General features: G+C 39.6%; 1 protein-coding gene across 1 annotated transcript in view; it reads right to left on the reverse strand.

Moving 5' to 3' along the window:
* The window catches only part of pola1 (polymerase (DNA directed), alpha 1), a 103,309-nt gene that overhangs the window by 29,871 nt on the left and 51,163 nt on the right, over positions 1-22,275 (reverse strand). Inside the window, exon 35 of the mRNA XM_041814577.1 lies at positions 8,252-8,368. Coding sequence (XP_041670511.1) covers positions 8,252-8,368 — 117 coding nt within the window. The remainder of the gene's footprint in view (positions 1-8,251; positions 8,369-22,275) is intronic.

Here is a 22,275-nt window from a genome sequence, read left to right on the forward strand (position 1 = left end):
TTCATGCATTTATTTGACAGAAGAGGACAGTGGACAGAGCCATAAATGGGAGGAGAGTGGGGAGAGACATGCAGCAAAGGGCCACAGGCCGGATTCAAACCCTAGCCGCCCGCGCACATGGGTCGCGCCCTAGACTGCTATGCCATCTGCGCACCCAGTGTCCCTATTTTTCTCATGTAATCTTGACTTTTTTCTATAAAAAAGGGGTCTGGAAAATGACAGAGGGAGATGCAGGCTGAGGTCATGCAGCATTAGGAATGAGTGAGATTACGGTAATACTGTATCCTAGGGTATTAAAAAATAGCCACAGTATTGCTTTAATTACAGTCATGAAGACATTGCTGTGTAATGAGTTCACTTTAATAATGTCTTGAGAGCATATGTCCATTTCCAGCTGCAGCACCCCTGCCTGTGGATTAGGATGCTTTAAAAGTGATTAAAGAACTACTGCTAGTGATGTCAGGCTAATTTGGACTAATGCGTGCATATACACTGTCGCTTATATCCTCAGGTCTGAGACCATGGTATAGTCTGCTGTAGTCAAACTGTTAAAGACAAACCGTTAAACATGCACCAGTGGCTGTAATGTGACCCAAGACAACATGAGTTTAAAAAAAACAATCATTCTTCTTTCTGGGTGTAAATCAGTGATGAGAAATGATGAAGTGTATTAATAACCCTAGGCACTGCAGCAGCAATGCCAAATACAATTAAAACCATCAAAGATTTTTTAAAAACGTGTAAACTTATCTTTATCCATTTTTATGTGCAATGTCAGAAAAGTTTATGGGTGCATGGTGGTGAAGTAGTCTAACGTTTCTATATGAGCTTCCTTTGAAGTGAAACCACAGCTGCATGGAGCTCACCATTGAAGCACAATAAATAAAAAAACAATACAGTCCTATCTTCACCTGTTTAAAAGCCCATAAACATGACTTCACATTCCCAGATCCTATATAAAAATGTCGATTATCATTTCTCATATTAAATCAGGAAAGAGGGAAGTTAGGAGAGAGGAAAAGAGAGCATGTATGTGCAACAGAAGAGAAAAAAGGAGATAAACATAATTTGCTCCTCTGTCCTGATGTAGCTCAGTTTACTTATTAACATTAAGAACAATTCTTGAACAATAACATGGTTACTTTTAGACCTGAAGTATTTTGTTAAAGGATTTAATGAAATGCAGGTGGAGGCACATGCTCCGCTCGTTGTGCTTGCACATGCACGTGCCTGTATTATGTGATTTTTTGTACACTTGGCAGGAATGGGGTATACCCTGGTAGAATACGGAGAGGATATGACAGCTTAAAAAAATAAATACCCCTCAATCCAGCATCAGCAACATGAATGTCAGCTACGGATAGACTGATTGTTGGCCTGACAGATTAATGATGCTGGTATTTGGCATTTAACCAATTATCAGGATCTGCATTTTATTAAGCCAATAAGCGGCCAAAATTTAAGGTGTGCTACCACCACCACAGTAAAGTGTCTCTCCCTCTGGTTTAGTTTTCTCTCTCTACAGTCTCACCTAATGTTCATACCACCACACTATCTGACTGGCTTGATGTCACACAACTACTAGCCAATCAACACCAAAGCCTGGGTGGTGCTGACATAGGGCGTGTGCAGCATTACTTCCCGTTTCCTGCTGCTACAGTGTTGCTCTGTGCGATTTCTCATCTTGACAAGAGCTTGTTTTACTTTTGTCATATTAAAGACCCTGTAAACTGAAATCCAAAGTTTTTGTCTCAACACTCTAGATATGTTGGAATATCGTTGCCTTAAACATGAAATACACTGAGATCTACATGTGACTGAATTCTGGATTTTGGTTGTTTGAAAGTTCTTCACCTTTTCCCTGGCTTGGTTTCATGTGGGCGGGGCCAATATGTGGGCTCATGATGTCATGAGCCCACAGTGGGGAATGACCCTGCCCCTCTAAAGCAGGGTGTACACTGTCTTGATCTTCCTCTGATTCAGCCATGAATTTTGAGTTGCACGACTCGCTCAGAAGTCGGGCCGACTTTCAGTTGCATCGGGCGTCGTTTGTCGTGCTATGTACGATGGCCGACCATGGCCCGACTACAACCTGACAACCTGATCCCGACTGGTCGGAAGGATTTCTGTCATGTTTGATATTTTGGTCGTACGACTTCAGACACTTCACAGCGAGAGCAGAAATGCGAGCAGAGTAAACAACTTCGGGGGATTGTTTTCCTTAGTAAACTGTCAGATAACTTCCTAAATTACCATGGCGACATCTAGAATGACTTTTTGATGCATGCCCACTATGATAAAGGAAATAAACGAGCAGGAAATATTCCTACCCGTGGACCTGCAGCTGACACAGAGGTGATGCTTTTTGTGTGTGTGAGACAGAGAGAGAAAGTGGGTGAGGGAGAGAGCGAGAGAGATAGAGGGGGGAGAGAGAGAATTTGACTGAAAACACTTCACTCTCGGCGTGTGAGACTTTTTAAAAAGGAAACTGTGGATTTCTGTCACAGTCCGTCCCGATATCAGTCAGTGTGAGCACTCAGGTCATGCATGACCCGTTGGATCGTACAGTGTGAGCACACAACTCGTGCACGTTGGTCATGTGTCGTAAACGATTCAGTCGCACAATGTGAGAGGACATTCTGCCTCGACTGTCGTATGGTCAGCTTGAAATCGCACACTGTATACCTGGCTTAACACTATAATATAAAATCACAGAGCAGTTCATCTCAGTACAGTCTGTTGTTAGCTGATGCCACTGCCTTTATTGAAAGTTAATACTCAGTTAAATGCTGTTTTTTGGTTCATTGTGAGGTAAATTTGCAAAATCTATCAGCCACGGTGGTATATGGATCATTTAAAGCAGGGGTGTCAAACTCAATCACAGCAGGGGCCGGATTCTGAATTTAGGTCTAACCTGAGAGCCTAACAGGGTCAACATTTAACCATAAACTGTCATTTGCACCAGTGAAAAAAATGGGTAAAACACTGAGCACTAATGATAAAAGGTTTTTAGATTTAAAAAAGTCAAAATTACAAGTTTAACAGCTCAAAATCTGAGATGAAGGTCAAAAACAGAATTAAAAGTAAAAAAAATAATAATAATTTTAAAGGGCAAATATTTGATAAAGAATATCAAAATTGGGAGTGTTAAGAATGAAAATATTACATAAAGTTCAAAATGAAGAGTTTCAATGGTAAAAACACAGGTTAAAATTTTGAATTGTTTGTCTAAAAGGTCACAATGTGGGATTAAAAGTCAAAGTTACGAGTTGAAAAGGTCAAAAGGTCAGATCAAATTTGAAACAGTGAGTTGAAAAGGTCCAAATATGAATTTAAATTCACAACTGTGAATTTAAGAGGTTGAATTTTGATGTAAAAAGTCAAAATTGTGAACCTTAAAGGTCCAAATATAAAATAAAAAGTCAAACAATAAATGTGATTGGGAGATGCACAATTGAAAATATGAAATGAAAACAAATTCATTTCTTCTCCACATTCCTAACTTTTAATCTAACTATTTTTACTCTTTACTTTTTCACCTTTCAAAGGTTAAGTTTACATTTTTATATTGTAGTTAATCTGCAGACCTCATACCAGCAGGCCAATTACAATAGAAATATGATTTTTTTATTTTATTTCCACTTTACAGGGTGTTCAAATACATTTTGTTTAGCATAACAAATATATATCGATCAGTCATGCACTACAAATAATCTTGATCAATATCAGCCCTGAAAAACAAGAACAGTCGATTCCTATTTAAACATTTTTTATTAACTATTAGTGTCCAGACCTTGCATATATTGCTGTTTCTCATTGCAGTGAAAAGAATTAGATATTATAAAGTTTTACTCGTATTTCTGTTACCCCAACAGGTAAACCCTTTAAAGAGTGGTGTAAAGGCTTGTTAATAAATATGGAGATTCTCTGCTAGTATTACACTCTAGGGGTGCAACAGTACAGGTAACCCACGGTACGGTCCATACCTCGGTTTTTGGGCCACGGTTTCCAGTTCAGTTTCGGTATGTCTTTTGTGCGTAAAAAGAAGGTTTTTTTCTCCCGAAAGTGTCTCTTTATTTTGCTTGTCAGTAAAAACTGCATTTTACACAAAACAAATTCCAGTATCACTGGTGTACTGAAAAATATAACTTTTTTTTTAATTTGGAAAAAAAAATAGATTTGTGGATAATAAGCATTCAGGTCTATTTAGAAATGTTTAAACTTACTCTTCTTTTATTGAATAGGCTATCAATGCTTAAACACTGTTTATCTTGTCTAACTCTGACTCAAACTGTACAATTTAATGCTCTACAAATCAAATCTTTCATTCCAATAGTCTACCACATCTTTATTTTACTACAATATGCACTCATTGCCAAAATTACAATAACAATTAAAGCTGCAAGCAACGATAACGGGCTCTCATAACCTGTTGCATGTTGGGATGTGTCACGACCACGGATGTGTAGCAACCGTTGGGTGTCAGCGACAAGGCGTGCTGTACCCACGGGGTATACTGGCATTGCAACACTCACACTTTCACAGAAATGGAAGTAGATACCCCTCATTAATTTCCAGAGCTTGCCATTATTTTGGCAGTAAAACTAATGGGTAGGAGGCATGAACCCTGAAAATTCTGAATGCAGCTCCAAAATATGAACAAATCACTATATTATCAACTTCACAGCTCCCCTTTCTGCTCTGCTTGGCTCAGCCGCTCTTTTCTTTCTCTCTCTCTTGCATGCTTGCAGCCTCACCTCTTCTCCCTCTTGTTCACGCTCACTCTACAGGAGAAAAATGACAGCGTGGCTTAACTGATTCTCTTATAAAGGTTCCAATCATTGGTGATGAAGATAGAGCAGAGGAGAAAATACAGAGATACAGATGTGTACAAGTTTTATCATTATTTTCTCCAATGCTTTTATATCACCTCTCAGTTTGTAATTTTCTCTTATTTTCATGGATAAATAGACAGATACAAACTTTGTCTGTTTGGACCCTGTCCTAAATAGCGTTGCAGTATTTTGGATTAACACAAGAAGGCAGCATAGCCTTCATTTTTGTTCCATTAAGAGAAGAAGGACTTTTGAAACTTTCAACATGCACAATGAAAAAAAAACAGACTTGCTGTTGTTTTACAATACAGATCCAAGAGGCTTAATTGTAGGTCCTGAGATGACACACATGCTCAAGCATTTTCAAAGGCCTTGGTAATATGTGCTCCGGGGGCCGATTTTTAAAAAATATTGTAGGGGGCATCACTGAACCAACAGGCAAAGCCCACCCAAAACACAAAGAGCAGTCATCTCAGATTCCCACTGTGAATTTTTGTGCCAGGATTCAAGACTCTACAAGTTTTCTAAACCCAGGATAATTCTACTTCCTGTTCATGGCGAAGAAAAATTCACCATGGCCACACCCCTTCGAGTAATGAAAAAGTTTCAATCAAATTTTCAATTTTGACATGTCCTCTTACGATATCCTTACCATGAAGGTGTTTGGATGAATTGAGAGGAATTTTGAAAATTGTTGCTTGGGCCCTAATAATGAAAGCATTTAGATTATTTTGAAAGTAGGCTAATTTAACCACAGTTTACAACAGACTGAGATATAAAGAGCTGCATCAGTAAAATTAAACTATTTCTCATCCTCTTTAAGGACATCCATATTTAAAACACCCAAAAGAAATCTTTCTATCAATAACACGTTTGCTGTAATGTAGAGAAATAGTTTATTTGATTGTTTTGTGCACTTTTTTTCATATGAGCTTTGACAGTGTTGGACACCACGCACAGATGAGCATTCACATAAATGTGTGTGCATTGGTGAGCAAGTGTGTGTCTCTGCTCTGTGTGCTGTCAGACAAATTGCAAGGTGCGTTTAATGGGGCTAGAACTGCAGTTTTTGGAGCTAACAGTGGACTCTATGGCGCTGAAAGAGAGTTTGTTTGGCTAAGTTTACTGCTACAACAGCCCATCACGCTAAACATGTTAGGCTTCTGATTGATGATAGCACAGCCAACAGCTGATGGATGTGCGTTGTGAGACAAGAAGGAGACATGAAGCAGCGCAGACACAAGTCGAGTCACTCCAGTGTCGTGTTTGGGAAGCGTTATATCAAGATGCTTACGCTGTCCACAGTTTTCACTCCCTTGTTGTTGTATTTGACGGTGAAACAGAAATTAACCCACACCTCTAATTTGAATGAAGCTGGTGCTTCTTCAAATGTCTCAACTCCTCCGTTCGTAATGGCCATGCCTCTTTGCTTACTTTTTCACCGCTTAAAGCCTGATTTATGCTTCTGCATCGCGTCTATGGCGTAGGTATGCCGTCAACGCAACGCAGTCATTGACCATTCAAAGTTCTGCGTCGAGGGAACGCGTTGCTCTGCAATTCACCATGCTGCTAGGGGGGTGTGGCTGTGTGCGGTTTCACATCCAAATCCTTTTTTATCTTCTGGTCATGGCGATCGAGGTGGAGCGGGTGCGTTTGGGGTTGGAGTTAATCGATATTGACGAACAAATTCTTTTGTTGCAAATGTTGAAGCACAGGCGACAGGGAAGACGTTTGCGAAGGTGGTCTGTACGACCACTAAACGAGTCGAGGCTAAGAAAGGGTTAATTTTCCACACTGGTTCGCCCACTGAGGGACCTGGATGACGTTTAGAGCAGAACAATCACAGCCCTTGCGGTCCGCGTTGCCACGACGCGTAGTTAGGATTTTTTGGAGGTGCGCGTCAGGCTACGGTGTAAGGGTCCGCGTTGACGCAGAGGGCTACGCGTAGCTACCCCGTTGACGCAACACAGAAGCATAAATCAGGCTTAAGTGTGAGAGCAGCAGTGTGAACCCGGCTCCAAAACAGTGTAAGAGGGGCCGTGTGGGTGGAGCAACAACAATGATTGGACATTAACTTGTGGGGAGGGCTTTTCTCCTGCCAGGACAGACACATGTACACACCCACACAATGGCCTGTAAACCATCAGAGCAAAATGAATTACAAATCTGAAAATCTGTGATCCACAAGGGCATATTGTCCCGTGCAGAGCGGACCAAACGGTTCAATATTTTACCGAGTACCGTTGCATCCCTATTACACTCAGCACAAACCTCAGTGCAAAGCTGCTTATTATTTCTGAAAGCTTGTTTCCAGCTACAGTCGCTAGCGATGGCTCAAACTCCTTCTCCTATCACCTCTCAGAAAACTTGCATCACATCGATCGCATTCAGTTAACTTGGAAGCTACATGAGCAGCGGAGCTTTGTGAGGATGCAACGAGAGGTCAGAGGTCATCAATAAGCATGCAAAATAACTCCAGATCTGGCAGTTTGATCAGAATTCCACTGAGCATGTGATTAAAACCAAACATAAAAACCTTATAAACTATGAAAATAAGCCACAGAATTTAACACTCTATACTCTCACATATTCATCTTTGTGATGCTTTTGAAAAGCCTTCTTTGTGCTTTATTGATGGGGTTTTAATAGCTTTCAGACACTGTGAATGTAAAGCACTCCTATGGACCAGTGTGTGGTAGATAGACTTAAGTTACACTGGTAGGTATGAGCTCTATAGGATGAGAAGCAGGTAAAATGAAAACACACTATAAGTTTTAGTGTCGAAAAAATGCAGCATGAGTGAGCATCCAGAGTTAAATGTTTTATTCAGCCTGCAGTTTAAAGTGCCTTGGCCCTCAGCCACAGCAATGGCCGCCCTAAGTGGCTACAGTGACAGCAGAAATTGGCCTTCTGGTTTACAACCTGTCGCCACAAAGTCAGACATAGCAAAGCAGCCAGAGAGGGACAGATAGGAGCAGAAAAAACCTGACAAGAGAGTTAGGGATGGTGAGAAAGGGGACAGAGAAATAGAGGACAAAAAAATAGATTGAAGCGTCACGCTCAAATTGAAAGGAAGAGTGTTTCTTTTAAATCCAGTGGTCAAGCTAACAAAGCGTTCAGGAGAGCTGGACAGACTGATGCTTCTAATGGTTTAACTACCGGGCAGCTCTTTGTGCCCTACATGCACATAGGGATGAGAGCAGGCATGTGTGAGCTCAGACACCCTGTCACACCAACACGGAGACGCTTCAGGACAGACAGAGGGTTACTACCGTCATATAGAGCGTCTATGTATGGTGAAATGTGATACTAATGAGGGGAGATGTGCAGAATATAAGGAGAGAATTCAGCTCTATAGCACCACCACCTGGACAAAATGTACACAACCTAACAGAGTGCATTCATGTCAGTGTTACCTCTGGTCTGAGGGTGGCTCTGGTGCAGGCAGGGCAGATTGGTCCATGGCGAGAGAAGGCGATGGGCAAACGTCTGATCCTGTTCTGGCAGGCCTGGTCCTCACACACCAACCAGCCCTACAAGGACATATTTGGACATTTTAATCCAAAACTTTTGAAACTACTTCATTCTTATAAAGCTCCAACTGCTTGCTCATTCATTGTAAGGTTGTTACATTATTACTAGACAATGTTTCACACAGGATTTCATCATTAATCAATCAATCAAGCAAACTTTATTTATATAGCAATTTTCATACTAGACAAGCACAAAGTACTTTTCAAACAGACAAAGGAGATAAAAATGACCCTAACCCACTCCACCCAACCCTCTAACCCCCACCCCCATCCCGCAAAACACAATATTGGCAAAATACATCAAAGATAAAAGACACTACAAGGACAGGAACTTATGTACCAAGTACATACTGAGTAAACTCCATCTTAAAGATGTAAAACGATTAAATTATCAGCCTATGTTGGTAGGACTCTGAAATGAAGGGGGGGGGGTCTGGGGGCATGGATCAATCTTGGGTACTATAAGAGGAAAATTAAGAGGATAAATCTACAAAAATTGTTTTCTTTGGATGTCAGCTTCAGCAATCAAATCTGTCGAAATTACTGCCATTTTTAATTGGAGCCAGGACTGGAGGCATTAAAGGGGACATATTATGCAAAAATTACTTTTTCAGGGTTTTCTAGCAAAAATATGTGCCCCTGGCCTGTCCACAATCCCCTCAAGTATCAGAAATACCCCCCCCCCCATTTTTCTCTATTTTCCATACCTGAAACATGTTATCAAAAATGGCTGCAACTGCAGCTGCTGAGTGAGCACTTGTGTGAGTGCAGGATAGGCGTTTTAAGAGTGAAATCCTCATCTATCCACTGAGGCAGTGAGGCTCAACATGCTAACAGGATGGACACTTGATGTCCATATATCCATGGTGAAGCTAATATGTTTAGCTTTAACAAAGAGCTTCTCTACGTGACTGGAAATGAAGTTTGCAGTTCAGGTAAGGCTTTAAAGTACCTGCTAGGTATAACATAGCGGGTTTTAAATGCACCATTAGCCCGAGGAAGCCCATTTATTCCACCATGCTGAAAGGCTGATTATCAAGAGCTACGAATAAAATTATTTTCCTGTTCAGCTCCTTACCTTTGGGTGGTCGCTGCTGTATTTTTTTAGCTTTGTCGAATGACTTAAAAAAGTCTTTGTAGTCATCAGGGTGACGTTTATTAGATGCAAAATGAAAGTGGTGGTGTTAAAGACGTGTTGTCGAATCCTCCTCACATCACATGTACTTTAAAAGCGATGCAAACAGCTACTTTGCTGTCTTGCTCCCACATCTCAAACTTCTTCCACAAAGCTGACAAGTTGAGTTTATTGTTGGCGCATTATCAGCTGTACAGATTGGCATTAATTTTATTATTGGCTGATACTGACAAATAACTTTTTAAGCTATTATCGGCCGATACCGATATACTGCCAATAATATCGCATCCATAGTTTTTAGACATGCAAAAATCCAATACTGGAGTGTTTTTCAGCAACAAACTTCACAGGCACATTTTGGGACCTCTGTTACTAATATAAACTTGTCTTAAAGGGTTAAAATATGTGACCTTTAATTTTTATTGAAACTGAAGCCCTTATACTACTTTTCAATCCAAGCACTTTATATCAGTATAGGCTCACAAGAACGGTATGAGACCTGACAAGATTCTACTTTTATTTTACTTTAATGACAGATTATATGACTAGAAAAGTTTTTTTTAATGCAAGTGTAAGACATAAAATGCAGTAATTACAGTTGTCAAGTTTATCTTTTAAATCTTATTTACTTAATATCACTTTTCATGCATTATACAACTTCTCTTGTCTAGATATGACTCAAACATGAATTTAACAGTAGTGATGTACAGTAAGGTTTTTTTAACTGGTAACAAATAATGTCCTATCCTAATGGCCGACAACTGATCATTTCTTCTCAACTGTGGATTTTTAAAAATATATCTTTTCATGTATTTATGTACATCTATGGATAAGAGGGGTTAATATTAAGTCAGCAAAGAAATTTATAACCAGTTCTAACCAACATCATTCATGTTTACAATAAAAAAAAAAAACAAGAAAAATTCTGACTTCATGACTATGATTTTTCCTTTTTCATCAGACACTAATCCTTGCGTTTAAAGCTTTCGTTTTCCCATAAAATGCTATAAAATCCCTTGACAAGCCATCAAATCTAACATTTCAATCAACTAAACAAGAATTCCACTAACATATCAGATCAGACATGTTCCCCTATTAAAAACAGGTCGTTTTCTAGTAAGTAGAATGCATTCCTAAATTAAACATTAAGGGACCGAAAGCCTGCAGCAAATTACTCTATAGATAAAAGACATCAATGATAACAGGCTGTCATGATTTATTAAAGGACAGGTCTAGGGGACTGTTGGGCTATTTTTACTTCACAATTCAGAACTGAAAGAGAGCTTATGTTTCTCATAACGATCCACATATGCACTGACAAGTCATTTCAAAATAGAAAAATGGTAAGCATATGTAAATTTTAAATAACAGTGTTGTCTGTGGTTAAACTTCTGTACCTTTTGTCACATTGTCAGAGCTGCTAAACTTGTTTTCAAAGTCTTTTAATCCAGAGATTTTGAGGTTTAATACACGGAAAAGTAAGGAGCGTTCAAATGAGCACAGAAGAGTCTAATTTGAAATAGAACTCGACGTTTTCTTTCCAGCATGATTGCTTTTTCTAACGTGTTTGTGTCGCTGCTTGTTTTGATGATAAAGGTGCCATTAACGATTGACCAAGAAAACTTTTCTGGCCTCTAGACATTTGAAGAAACATTTTCTAGTAATGAGGAAATTTTGCTGAAAATTGTGGCTTCTATTAAGGTGCTCTAATTCTGCATGACAGAGGTGACAGGAAAAGTAGTCTGAGGAGGAAAATAGAGGGGTGTAGAATAAAGAAAGTGCAGAGACAGGAGTAGGAAAGGGAGCAGAGGTTTACGCTCTCTCTCTTTACATCGGAGTGTATCTTCAGCTGCCATGTGGCGGGGTCCTGCTCTGTGAGTACTTGTCAGACAGGCAGAGCGGTGGACAGCCAAAACGGCAGTAGTTAGGACCCCCTATGGTGAGGTAGTGACCCTGGGCAGGTGCGGTGGTCTAACCCTCTCAATCTCGCCGTATTCTTCCAGACCACTCAACCCCCTCTGCTTCTTATGCCCTGTCATTACTAAAGGGGGGCTTAAAGGGGAGGGGGTTAATGCCCAACTAATGACAGAGCGTCAGACCCACCACCATCAACGCCTTTTGCTGCTTTCCTCCATCCTTACATCCAACTATTCTTCCTTTCATTCAGTCTAAATAAACCGCTTCTGCACCTGTCTGTTTCTCCCCCTCGTGCAGGCAGAGTTTCTCTCATTGATTTTTTACATTTTGGCTTTGTCTCGTCTCCTGATCAGTTTTGCAGCAGCAGTGGCCACAAAAGAAACAGCAGAGATTGTATTTTCTTTACAGCCATCACTACAGTATATATAAACCTTTTCCCAATGTTCTGCTGCGTTCAATAACCTTTAAAAGTAAGAATCAACTTGAAGAAAGAACAGCTGCATCTGTTACTACTTAACTTCAATCTCTAAAGTGACTCCTAAAAGAAAAACACGATCACAAAAATAAAAACTTAGTGAATTTGCTGAAACCTTAAAAACAGAAGAACCAGTCAGAACTTAACATGCATATAGAAAAAGTCCAGTTTTTTTGTAGTAGAACCTCTGAAAAATGCCAGGAAACATGTTAGTTTGATTGAAATCACACTGAAGCTCATTTCTCTAAGTCAGACTAACACAAACAGATAATTTGATGCTTTCTATGAATCCGCATAAGTTTGCCGTTTACTTCATTTGTACCAAAACTGAAGTGTAGGGTGTGGAAGACATGTACAGAGCTGTTAAAGTCAACACACAACCGGTTAGCTGCCTGCCAACTTACTGGCAAGCTCATCAGGAAGAAGGCCCATTGTGACGAACTAAAAGATGAATGAATTTCAAATGTAAAAGTTTGTTGCATGGAAATTTAAGCTGCAAGAAAAAAAATCAACTCTCTTTAAATGATTAAAAAAACATCAGTAAACAAAAGGAGGATTTACCCTCCTGATTCTGTGTTTGCATCAATGTTGTTATAGATCACTGAAACTACATAAATGACACTAAAATATGGAAATCATTTTAGTTAACTGAAACTAAATAAAAACTAAAATTGACTATGAAAACAAAAACTGACAAAAAATGTACAGTGTGCTCACAAAACTAACTAAAATAAAATAAAAATAGAGAAAAAAAAATCCTTAGTTTTAGTCTTTGACACAACCGTACTGACTGGCACCTACACCCATGTCTGAGGAGAGTAAAATGGCCTGATTTGATTGGTCAAGTCTTCACAAAGTGGTAGTTTTATGATGGGAGTTGTATTCAAACATAAACTTTAAATAAATAAAATTATAAACAAAGAGTAGCCTGTTAGAATACATTTTTAAAAATGTATGATGTTCACACAGCCCTGACATGTATCGGAAAAATCTGAAACTAACACTGTTGCCCTGCTCACACGACAATATTTTCAGGTGAAAACATGAAACGTTTTTAGCGTTTTGGCTGTCTGTTTACATGACAACGGCATTTTGGTGCCTGGAATGGAACAATTTGGAAGTTTCTCAAACAACCCTGTCTCCATGTAAGTAGGGGTGGGCGATATATCGAGTACACTCGGTCAATCGCAACTTTCTCCACGCATGATGTATAAATGATTATATCGCAAACATTGAGTATAAACTATGTGGAAGTTTTGAGCTGTCAGCGTGCATTTCTCACTGGAGTTTCGCTTCTCCCATTGTCCCTAAACGCATCTCTCACCGCAAGGAAAAAACACTTCCCTGCCCATCCAGAAAACTTTCCTCCGCGCATGTGCGTTTTTGTACCAGCGGAGGAAAGAGAAGCTTTGGAGAGGGAAGAAGATAAACACTATGGGTAAACAGCAGTGTGGCGAGTTAGCAGCTAGTTAGCTGCATTCAGAGACAGACAAGAGACAGCGTTAGGTCTGTCATCCGGCAGTGGTTCAGCCTTTAAAAAGGAAGAGGTCGAACTCACGTGGTATTCGTTAAAATATGCCGCAAGATGATGCCGAGATAATGGTGGCAGCAACACAACACGTCGCCAAAGACATGAGCAGTGTTGTTGAGCGCGAACATTTTGCTGAAAACTACCTGCCAGAATCATACATGTCGGAGAGAAGACGGCCCAGCAGCGGACAAAATGTGATCCACTTCACAACTACGGAGCCTTATCTCAGTCTAACAGTTCAAAACACTGTCAACGCGGAGTTTAAATGTTCCTGCCTCCAAACATGAGTGAAACTAGAGCCTTTCAGAATATTTTAATCTTCCTATATATCTGCCTCTTGGAAATGATTTAGCTCTCATCTTTATTTCTTGAAGTTTTAATACGGAAACGTCAGCCTGTAGACTCTCCTGTCTCCTCCTCCATCAGCTAGGCTTTAAGCAGAAAGCGCTGCGCCCTCTGAGAAAATCCAGGAGAAATTAAAGGCTGTAGGAGAGAAATTTGTCTTTGGAAAATTAAATCTTAAAGGATATCGTTGTTATAGCAAGACTGGTCTAGAAAAGCATTTTTGTATTTATGTGTGCTGTGAAATTTTGCTGCCGCGTTCACTTGTGATGAGGAGGATTTAGTGATGAATTACTCGTGCACCCGTGTGTGATAAAAAAGTCCCATCTTATCAAAAACACATGAAAAACAGTGAATGTGCAGCACTGTCCTTGTTGTAGAGACAAATTTATTGTGAAAATCTCTTTACTACAGCGTTTCTGTGTCTCCTGCTTACTCGTGTAGAGCTGTGAAAAAATATCGATACGGCAATATATCGCGATACTTTGACATCTGATACAATGTCGATACTTCAACTCTTAATATCGATTTTTTGGTAAAAAATATAAATTCATATTTTAGCCGAGTTGTTAGTAAAATACAAACAGCCAGTTAAAGAAAGGAAATGCAGTTTGCATGCTCTGTCTTGCTGCCGTGAAATATAGCGGGAACACCACCAACGCATTGTGTGATTTACATATACATTACCTCTATATTTTTCTTAGTTAACTGTGTAGAATATCGCAATATATCACAATATCATGATATCCTGATATATCGTGATACTATCGTATCGTGACCCAAGTATCATGATGCGTATTGTATCGTGATGCATATTGTATCGTGAGGTTCTTGCCAATACTCACCCCTAGTCTCGTGTAAAGAAGGCCTAAATATAATAAAAACTAGACTAAAACAAATTATTTTTGCATTATAAAAAATAAAATAACAAACCAGCAGTAAAAACTGATTAAAACTAAACTGAAATTGAAAACAGAAAGTGAAAATGAAAAAAAAACTAATGAAGAATCCAAAACTATTGTGACCTTGGTTCGCATATAAGTACTCTTTTGCGGTGAGCACTTCTGTACAGATAGACGTGCACCACCTAACTACACTAAGAGACAAATCTGCAAACTTCGCCACTAGGGTTGTGTGATAAATCCAGTATACTAAATATATGACGAAAATGACAAAATATACATTTTAAGACGTCAGTGTGGATTCTCCCATTGCCTCTCCTGACCATTCAGAAAACTGGTCCCACAGAAAAGCAGCACTCAGTCCGTCATCTGGCAGTGATTCGGATTTAAAAAAGAAGAGAAAAGGAATCCCAGCAGCAAAAAAATGTGACCCACCTCTCCTCAACTATGGATCTATGCTCTCAGCCTTACAGTACATTACATCAACAACTAGGCATTAAAACATTTGATAAACTGATCCTAAAAGTCACAAGTGTCTCCTTTTTGCTGAATATCAGCCTGCAGTCTTTTGTTGTTGTTTTCATCAAGTCTCTGATACGTCTTCTAAGGAATCCCAGCCAATTCTTCTTTGGCAAATCTCTCAAGCTCCTCCAGGTTTGATGGTCACCTGGCGCATGGACCTTGGTCTTCAGTTCACCCCACATATGTCTAATAGGATTCAAGTCAGGGCTTTGTGCAGGCCACTCAATAACGCTCACTTTGGTCTTCTGGAGGTAGTTCCTCACCGGAAGTGACGAATGTTTTGGGTCGTTGTCATGTTGTAAGAAAAAGCGATGACCCAGACCCAGTCTTGTTGCTGACTGCTTGTTTTTCTTTCAAAATCTCCATGTAGACAGGGTGATACGCCCTTCTTTCTCCAAACATCACCAACGTCTCTATGGCCAAAGAGCTCCAGTTCAGTTTCATCTGACCAAAGGACATGCTTCCAGTATTCTTAATCCTTCTCCAGGTTGTCCTTAGCAGACTTCATTCTGACTTGAAGGTGTCTCTTATGCAGAAGTGGAATTCTTCTCTTGATTCCTGTGCAGGGCTCTAGTGATGGTCTTCTTTGAGACTACAGTTGTCTGACAGTTGTCCTGACCTGTCTACATCATTCACTAGTGTCTTGTCAGTTGTTCTGGGGTCTTCAGACACATCTCTCGCTAGTTTTCTTTCCAGGGTCTTTCAAATCTTTTTCCTCCTACCTCTGCCAGGCTTTTTAGTCCTCTGTGGCTCTCTTTGTTTATCCTTCTTCTTCTTTGTGAGCATCAACAATTCTTCTTCTCAAGTCTAATCTGATTTCCCTTGTTTCTGCCATGATGTTTTCTCTAGTGACAGCTCAGACCCCAACTGAAGTTTTTCTAATGTGTTTAAACTGGAAGATAATCCTCAGATTAACTTGACTTTACAAGTTCTGAGAATTACAAAGTAAAAGCACATCATTGCACAACAGAGGTTTGTGCTATTGTTCATCAAAAAGGTCAGTTCTAAAGGAGTTAACAATTTTGACCCTGGTAGATTTTGGTTTTTATGAAATACTTTTATTTCTGTGTGCAAAGTAAAATAATGTTAGCATCAAACATAAGACTACTTGCTGTGCTAAAATGTATTTTCTCTGTTAAACAGCACTTGGGAAGTACTTTGGAAAACTTACATTTTCATAGGGGGGTTAATAAATTTGTCCTTTTCTGTTTGTTAAGTGACCTGTATAAAAACCTGAGAGATTGCTTTTGCTCTTTAAACTGGTGACTTTTATTTACTGCTTTGAAAAATCTTAATCTTTCACTTTAAGATTTGTTCTTATTCTGATCTGTGTAAAAAACACTTAATTCAAATTACTGAGATTTAAATGTCAGATGATGAATTTATCCATTTTCCCAGTCTTTCTGGTAATTTTCCCTCTAATCCAGCAACAAAATTATACTATAAAAACTAGATCACATTGAGGGAGTTAAGTCCAATAATAAAGAAGTTTTGCAAGCTTTAATTTTATTTTACATCTAAGTTTATGCAAACTGAAAAACTGCTGCAAAGGTTTTCTTTTTTCTTTCTGAACTACACAGAAAACACATGGGAGCTTTGACCGGGCATACACAGAAACATTAACCTGTCAGATTTGTTTCACACATCCATCTGGAAAACCACTCATACACAGTGTTTGGGAAAGAGCAGAGGCTTTGAAAAAACACTCGGTGGGTGATTGGATGAACTGTCACATCTTTACGGGCCAATCATAGCAACAAAACACGTGACGTAGCCGCTACCAAGCTGCGCCCATACCGAAGGAGTAAACTCCATACAGAACTGCATAACGCAAACCATGGCGACTGTAGACATGTCAGTACACAACTTTTGACGTTTTTGAAAAGAAAACAACTCACTGCTGTTCTTTGTTCTTCTTTTAACGAAGAAATGTCGTCACGTTCTGATAAAACTGACGCTTTAGCAGCATCCACGCTAATTTCTTCTGCCATAATTGCACTGGCCTCTTGTTGCCGTTTGCTTACGTCATGACTATGCCACGCCCAAATGTACTGCCCCTTGTCGCTGATTGTGTCCAGTCACTTTCTAACCAGACCCAAATAGTTCAGACAAGAGCTAGGCAAGATTGATTTGCCAGTGAGAAACACAGAAACAGAAGTATCCATCTGCTTTGCAAGGTTACAGAAACATGCAATCTCTCTGAAAATCAGGCTAAATTAAAACCAAACACTCGTAAAGGTTCACACAAACAAACACACATATCCCAAATCAATTAGAAAGTCCCAGAGTTCACAGCTTTACCCACACAATCTGTCTCCAGGGCTAATTATCTAAACACCTTACCAGCGCTTGTATAAAGCGTGAAGCATCATGGGAAATGCTTTGGAAGACTATAAAAATGACACAGTATGATAAAAATAAAGAAAATCATGAGAGCAACAAAGAAAAGAATAAAAACCAAGGAGCACATGAAGGAAAAGACAGAAAATTTATAATTGAAGCATTTTTGCTGGAGTGAGGGAGAGGAGATGGGGGGGTTTACAGTTGGACGTGGGAGAATAAAGGCTCATAATTGCATAATTATAGCAGTGGATACCTGACACACTGAATGCAGACGTCAAATGAGTTCCACATAATTTAACCAAACAGAGGCAGGACCAGGCCACGACAGTGCCCACCACGAAACATCACCTCTGTCTGCTGCGTCTGCTTTGTCTGTGATTGTGGGCTTATTTTAAACTCTCATCTCTTCTAAAACCTCACAGTCTAACAGTATGACGTGTGAAACTTCAGGAACATGTCGGAAAAATGCTCTTTATTGTTTTTATGCTATAGTGCAGAGACATTTGCTTTTCATTTTTTCATGAAGTTGTGTTCTTTGTCAGATGTTTCATAAGCCCAAGCCTTCTTTACTGGTAGAGAGACACAGATTGAATGTCAGGGCTGGTACTGACACCAGTGTTTAAAACGGCAGCTTCACCAGTTGCCAGTATTAATGTCCATGCTTTCCTCATCACTTCTTTAAGTGTCAAGACTCCCAACAACTCTGACTGCAACATTTTCTCTTCTGTTAAGAAAACCAGAATTTTTTGCAATAGGTCATTCCTGATTAAAAAAAAAATCTTTTCTGAATATGCAGCTAGTTGTACGAGATGCCAGCATCAAATTCATACAACACAACAGATAAACATCTGAATTTCATATATGTGAGATAATCTGTTTGAAGTGCCCACTTATGACTACTTTCACCCCTCACTATTCAAAATTCACCCATGAAACCAAATCAGTGGTTTAATATTTAGTAAATTCACCATTTTTTTGGCTAAGTCCTAAATTCAAACCAAGAAATATGCAGCTTAAAAGCGCATCCATTGAATTTCCATACTTGTGAAACTAGAGAACAACTCATGCTGCTGACCTCCTCGGATCACTCTGTTAAGAACCAAATCATCTTTCAACCAATCAGGGCTTTAACTAATAGTATACCACCAAATGCAGGGCTCTGACTTGGTGAAAAGCTGTTAAAAAGTGATGCAGCAGGGCACCGGCAGCCTGGTGGTTATGGATAACCCAAGTGCACTTGGGCTTGAGGTCATGAGCTGATGGCCAGACATTCTCCTTCAGGATTTCTGGTAGAGAGAAGAATTCACGGTTCCATCTATTACAGCAAGCCATCCAGGTTCTGAAGCAGCAAAGCAGCCCCCGACCATCACACCTCCACCACCATGTTTGTCTGTTGGCATGATGTTCTTTTAATCAAATGACGTGTTATTTTTATGCCACGTGTATCGGGCCACACACCTTCCAAAAAGTTCAAGTCTCGTCAATCCACAGAATATTTGTCCAAAAGTCTTGGGGATCATCAGAATTTTTTTTTTGTCAAATATAAGATGAGGCTTTGTGTTCTTTTTGGTCAGCAGTGGTTTTGGCCATGGATGCCATTTTAACCCAGGCTCTTTTTTTCTGGTTGAGTCATGAACTCTGACCTTAACTGAGGCCAGTGAGGCCTGCAGGTCTTTAGATGTTGTTCTGGGTTCTTTTGTGACCTCCTGGATGAGTCGTCGTTGCACTCTTGGAATAATTTAGGCAAAGTGGCCACTTCTGAGAGTTGCAAGTTTTCCCCATTTGTGCATAATGGCTCTGACCGTGGTTCGCTGGAACCTAAAGCCTTTGTAACCCTTTCCAGACTGATAGATGTCAAAGACTTTGTTTATCTGTTGTTGAACTGCTTTAGATGGTGCCATGTTGTGCTGGAGATCTTGTAGCCTACTTCATTTATCAGGCAGGTTCTATTCAAAAGATTTCTGGATTCAACAAATCTGTAAGTAATCAGGCCTGGATGTGTCTAGCGAAATTGAACTCAGCTTTCCAAAAAATGTGGTTTATCACAGTTAACTCATGATTTAACAAGGGGCAATTGCCTTTTCACATAGGGGCAGGTAGGTTTAGATGCCATTTTTCACTTTAATAAATGAAATCAACATTTGAAAACCTCAGTGAGAACAAAATGCAGTTATTGGTCTGATAGATTTGTTTGATGATCTGAAACATTTAAGTATGACACATATGCAAAAAGTAAGAAGTAAGGACAGTCCTCAAAGCGGGCAGCCCAGGATCAAATCATGCCTCCTTTCCTGTATGTTACTCTCTCTAGTTTATACCTCCTTCCACTGTCTTATATGAATAAAGGCATAAAACGCCCCAAAACAAATCTTTAAAAAAAGAAGACAAAGAAAGAAATTACCAAGCACACTTTGAGCAGTGAAGCCACTTGCATTACAAAATGAATGGGGCCTGATGTTCATGCCAGGTTCTGCTTCTGTGCATGAAGGTGACAGGAGAAGAAGGTAAAGATATTATCGGGAGGCTGATAAGAAACTAAAGCCTGTTCTAATAAGCTTTAAAAAAAACAGACACTGTGAATTCTATCTTTGCAGGACACTGAAGAAATAAGAGCCAGCTGCTGCAAAACTACCAAGCTGCACGCAAATCTACAACTGCATGTTGGATTAATTAAGAAACTTGTGAAGCAAAGTTTGTTGAGCTTGAAGACAGAGCGTGCAGGGATAATGTGCTAATATTCCAGCTCAAACAGGGAACAGAAGGCCGGACTCTACTTGCTCATTTGATAGGTAATATCCCTGACAGGTCCTCCTGCTTTGAGTGGTCTCCACCGGGATTTATGAGATGACACCTTCTCAAGCAGCTGCCAGAAAACTTTAGATACTGGAAGGGCCCTATGAAATCCATTATATTTTTGCCAAATTCAGTTTCATCTTTTTTCCAAACTTAGTTGTTTTCCGTTTTAATTTTTTGGAATAATTTTATCATAAAAGAGTGTCCTGTTTATGTACATGAATAAAATGTTCACATATTAAATAGAAATAACCTTAAATTTATTGAAAAAGGGCCAAAGTTGGCCCAGGAGCCATTGTTTGGATAACCCTGATATAAAATAATTAAAACCAGTCTAACAGTCAGATACTTTCAACATTTTAAGACACATTCACGTGAATAATCACATCCTAACTGATGTTTATAATGTAAATGAAGAAATCCTTCTGTTCGCTCAAAGAGAGGTAGTAACTGAACAAGAAAGTAACATTAAAGTTAAACAGTCAAAAGTAAACCTGTTACCTAAATTTTCTTCACCCTCACTGTCTGTAACAGTCCATGCAGTTTGCTACTGCACTGTTTTACTCCTGACTGTAAGGGTTCTCTCCTCATCTCTCTCCATCCTCGCTGTCTGTCCATCTGCCTCATATCAGAGCGCTACATTGATGCAGACACGTGTTGGCTCATTAAGCAACCAAAGGGAACTACAGTATTTACAGAAGGACTTATTAAGTTAACTGATACTCAAATGTAACATCATTTAGACTGTGGGACTTCATAAAATCTTGAGTCCGTCCAACTCGAGTTTGAAGTCTCCGAGGGGGTCAGTAGGTCATCAAGTTGTGACTTTCAGCTTCAGACACACCTCTCTCTCCGTGACTCTCCGGTGTGGTGAGGTAAAATAACTTGAAGCATGGATGACTTTTATTGAAGGTGCAACATTATGTCGCCCTGTACTGCCCTGTGTTGAGCTACTTGATGTTTACCGGTGTTTTGTGCAGCTGCTTTGACATGTTTTGTATTGTTTAGGAGAGGGCGGGGTGAGTGTTTGTGAAGTGAGGCCCAAGTTGTGCCATGCTTTAGTGTTCCCCCAGAACATATTCCCCAGATATACGTTCCTCTTTCAAAAAAACACAGCATTTGAGTCAAATTCTGTCAATTTCTGTCAATTACTGGCAAAGCTTTCCAAGACCACTTGAGGTATTAACATGGAAGGCCATTTTATACAGCTTTTTACCCTTATTTTGGGAAATTAATCCATTAGAAAACAAAAACAGTGGTTTTCTCTTCAGATAAAAAAGTGTTACAGAGAGCAATTTTATAATGTTATAAAACCAAAATGGGAACAAAGCAGTGGAGGTGGGGAAAGCCAACCAGTGCATCCCTGCTCATCTTTTGTTATTGTTTTGATTGAGAGTCCCACTGACTCCAGTGTCAGTTCAGTCCTTGTGAAGCTCCCCTGCATTCTTGAATCTGCTTTTTTTGACAATCCTCTGAGGGCTAAGCTCATCCCTGTTGCTTGTACACCTTTCCCTATCCCCTACCCCATCAGTCACCTTGCCATGAATCTGCTTGAGTACAGCCTCTGCCCTTTCAGCATTGACCTTCTGTGGCTTACCCTCCTTGTGAAGGGGGCCAATGATTGTCCTCTGGACACCAGTCAAGTCAGCAGTCTTCCCCATGATTGTGGCGGTCTGTACTAGGCCAGAAAGCTCAGGAAAACTTTGCAAATTAGACTTTTCCACAATATTCTAGTGTTTAGATAGTGGATTTTTGAGAGCTGTAAACTGTAAGCATCAAGATTAAAATTTAAAAAAGTCTTGAAATATTTGACTTTTTTATGAGATGAATCTAGAATATATGGAAGTTTAACTTTCTGAAGTAATCAGAACTTTTGCATGAATTTCTAATTTTCTGAGATGCACCTTGATTCATTTTTCTATTATTAGACTGATCATTTCAGCTTTG

Source organism: Cheilinus undulatus, linkage group 19 (assembly GCF_018320785.1).
Source record: "Cheilinus undulatus linkage group 19, ASM1832078v1, whole genome shotgun sequence".
Lineage (NCBI taxonomy): Eukaryota > Metazoa > Chordata > Actinopteri > Labriformes > Labridae > Cheilinus > Cheilinus undulatus.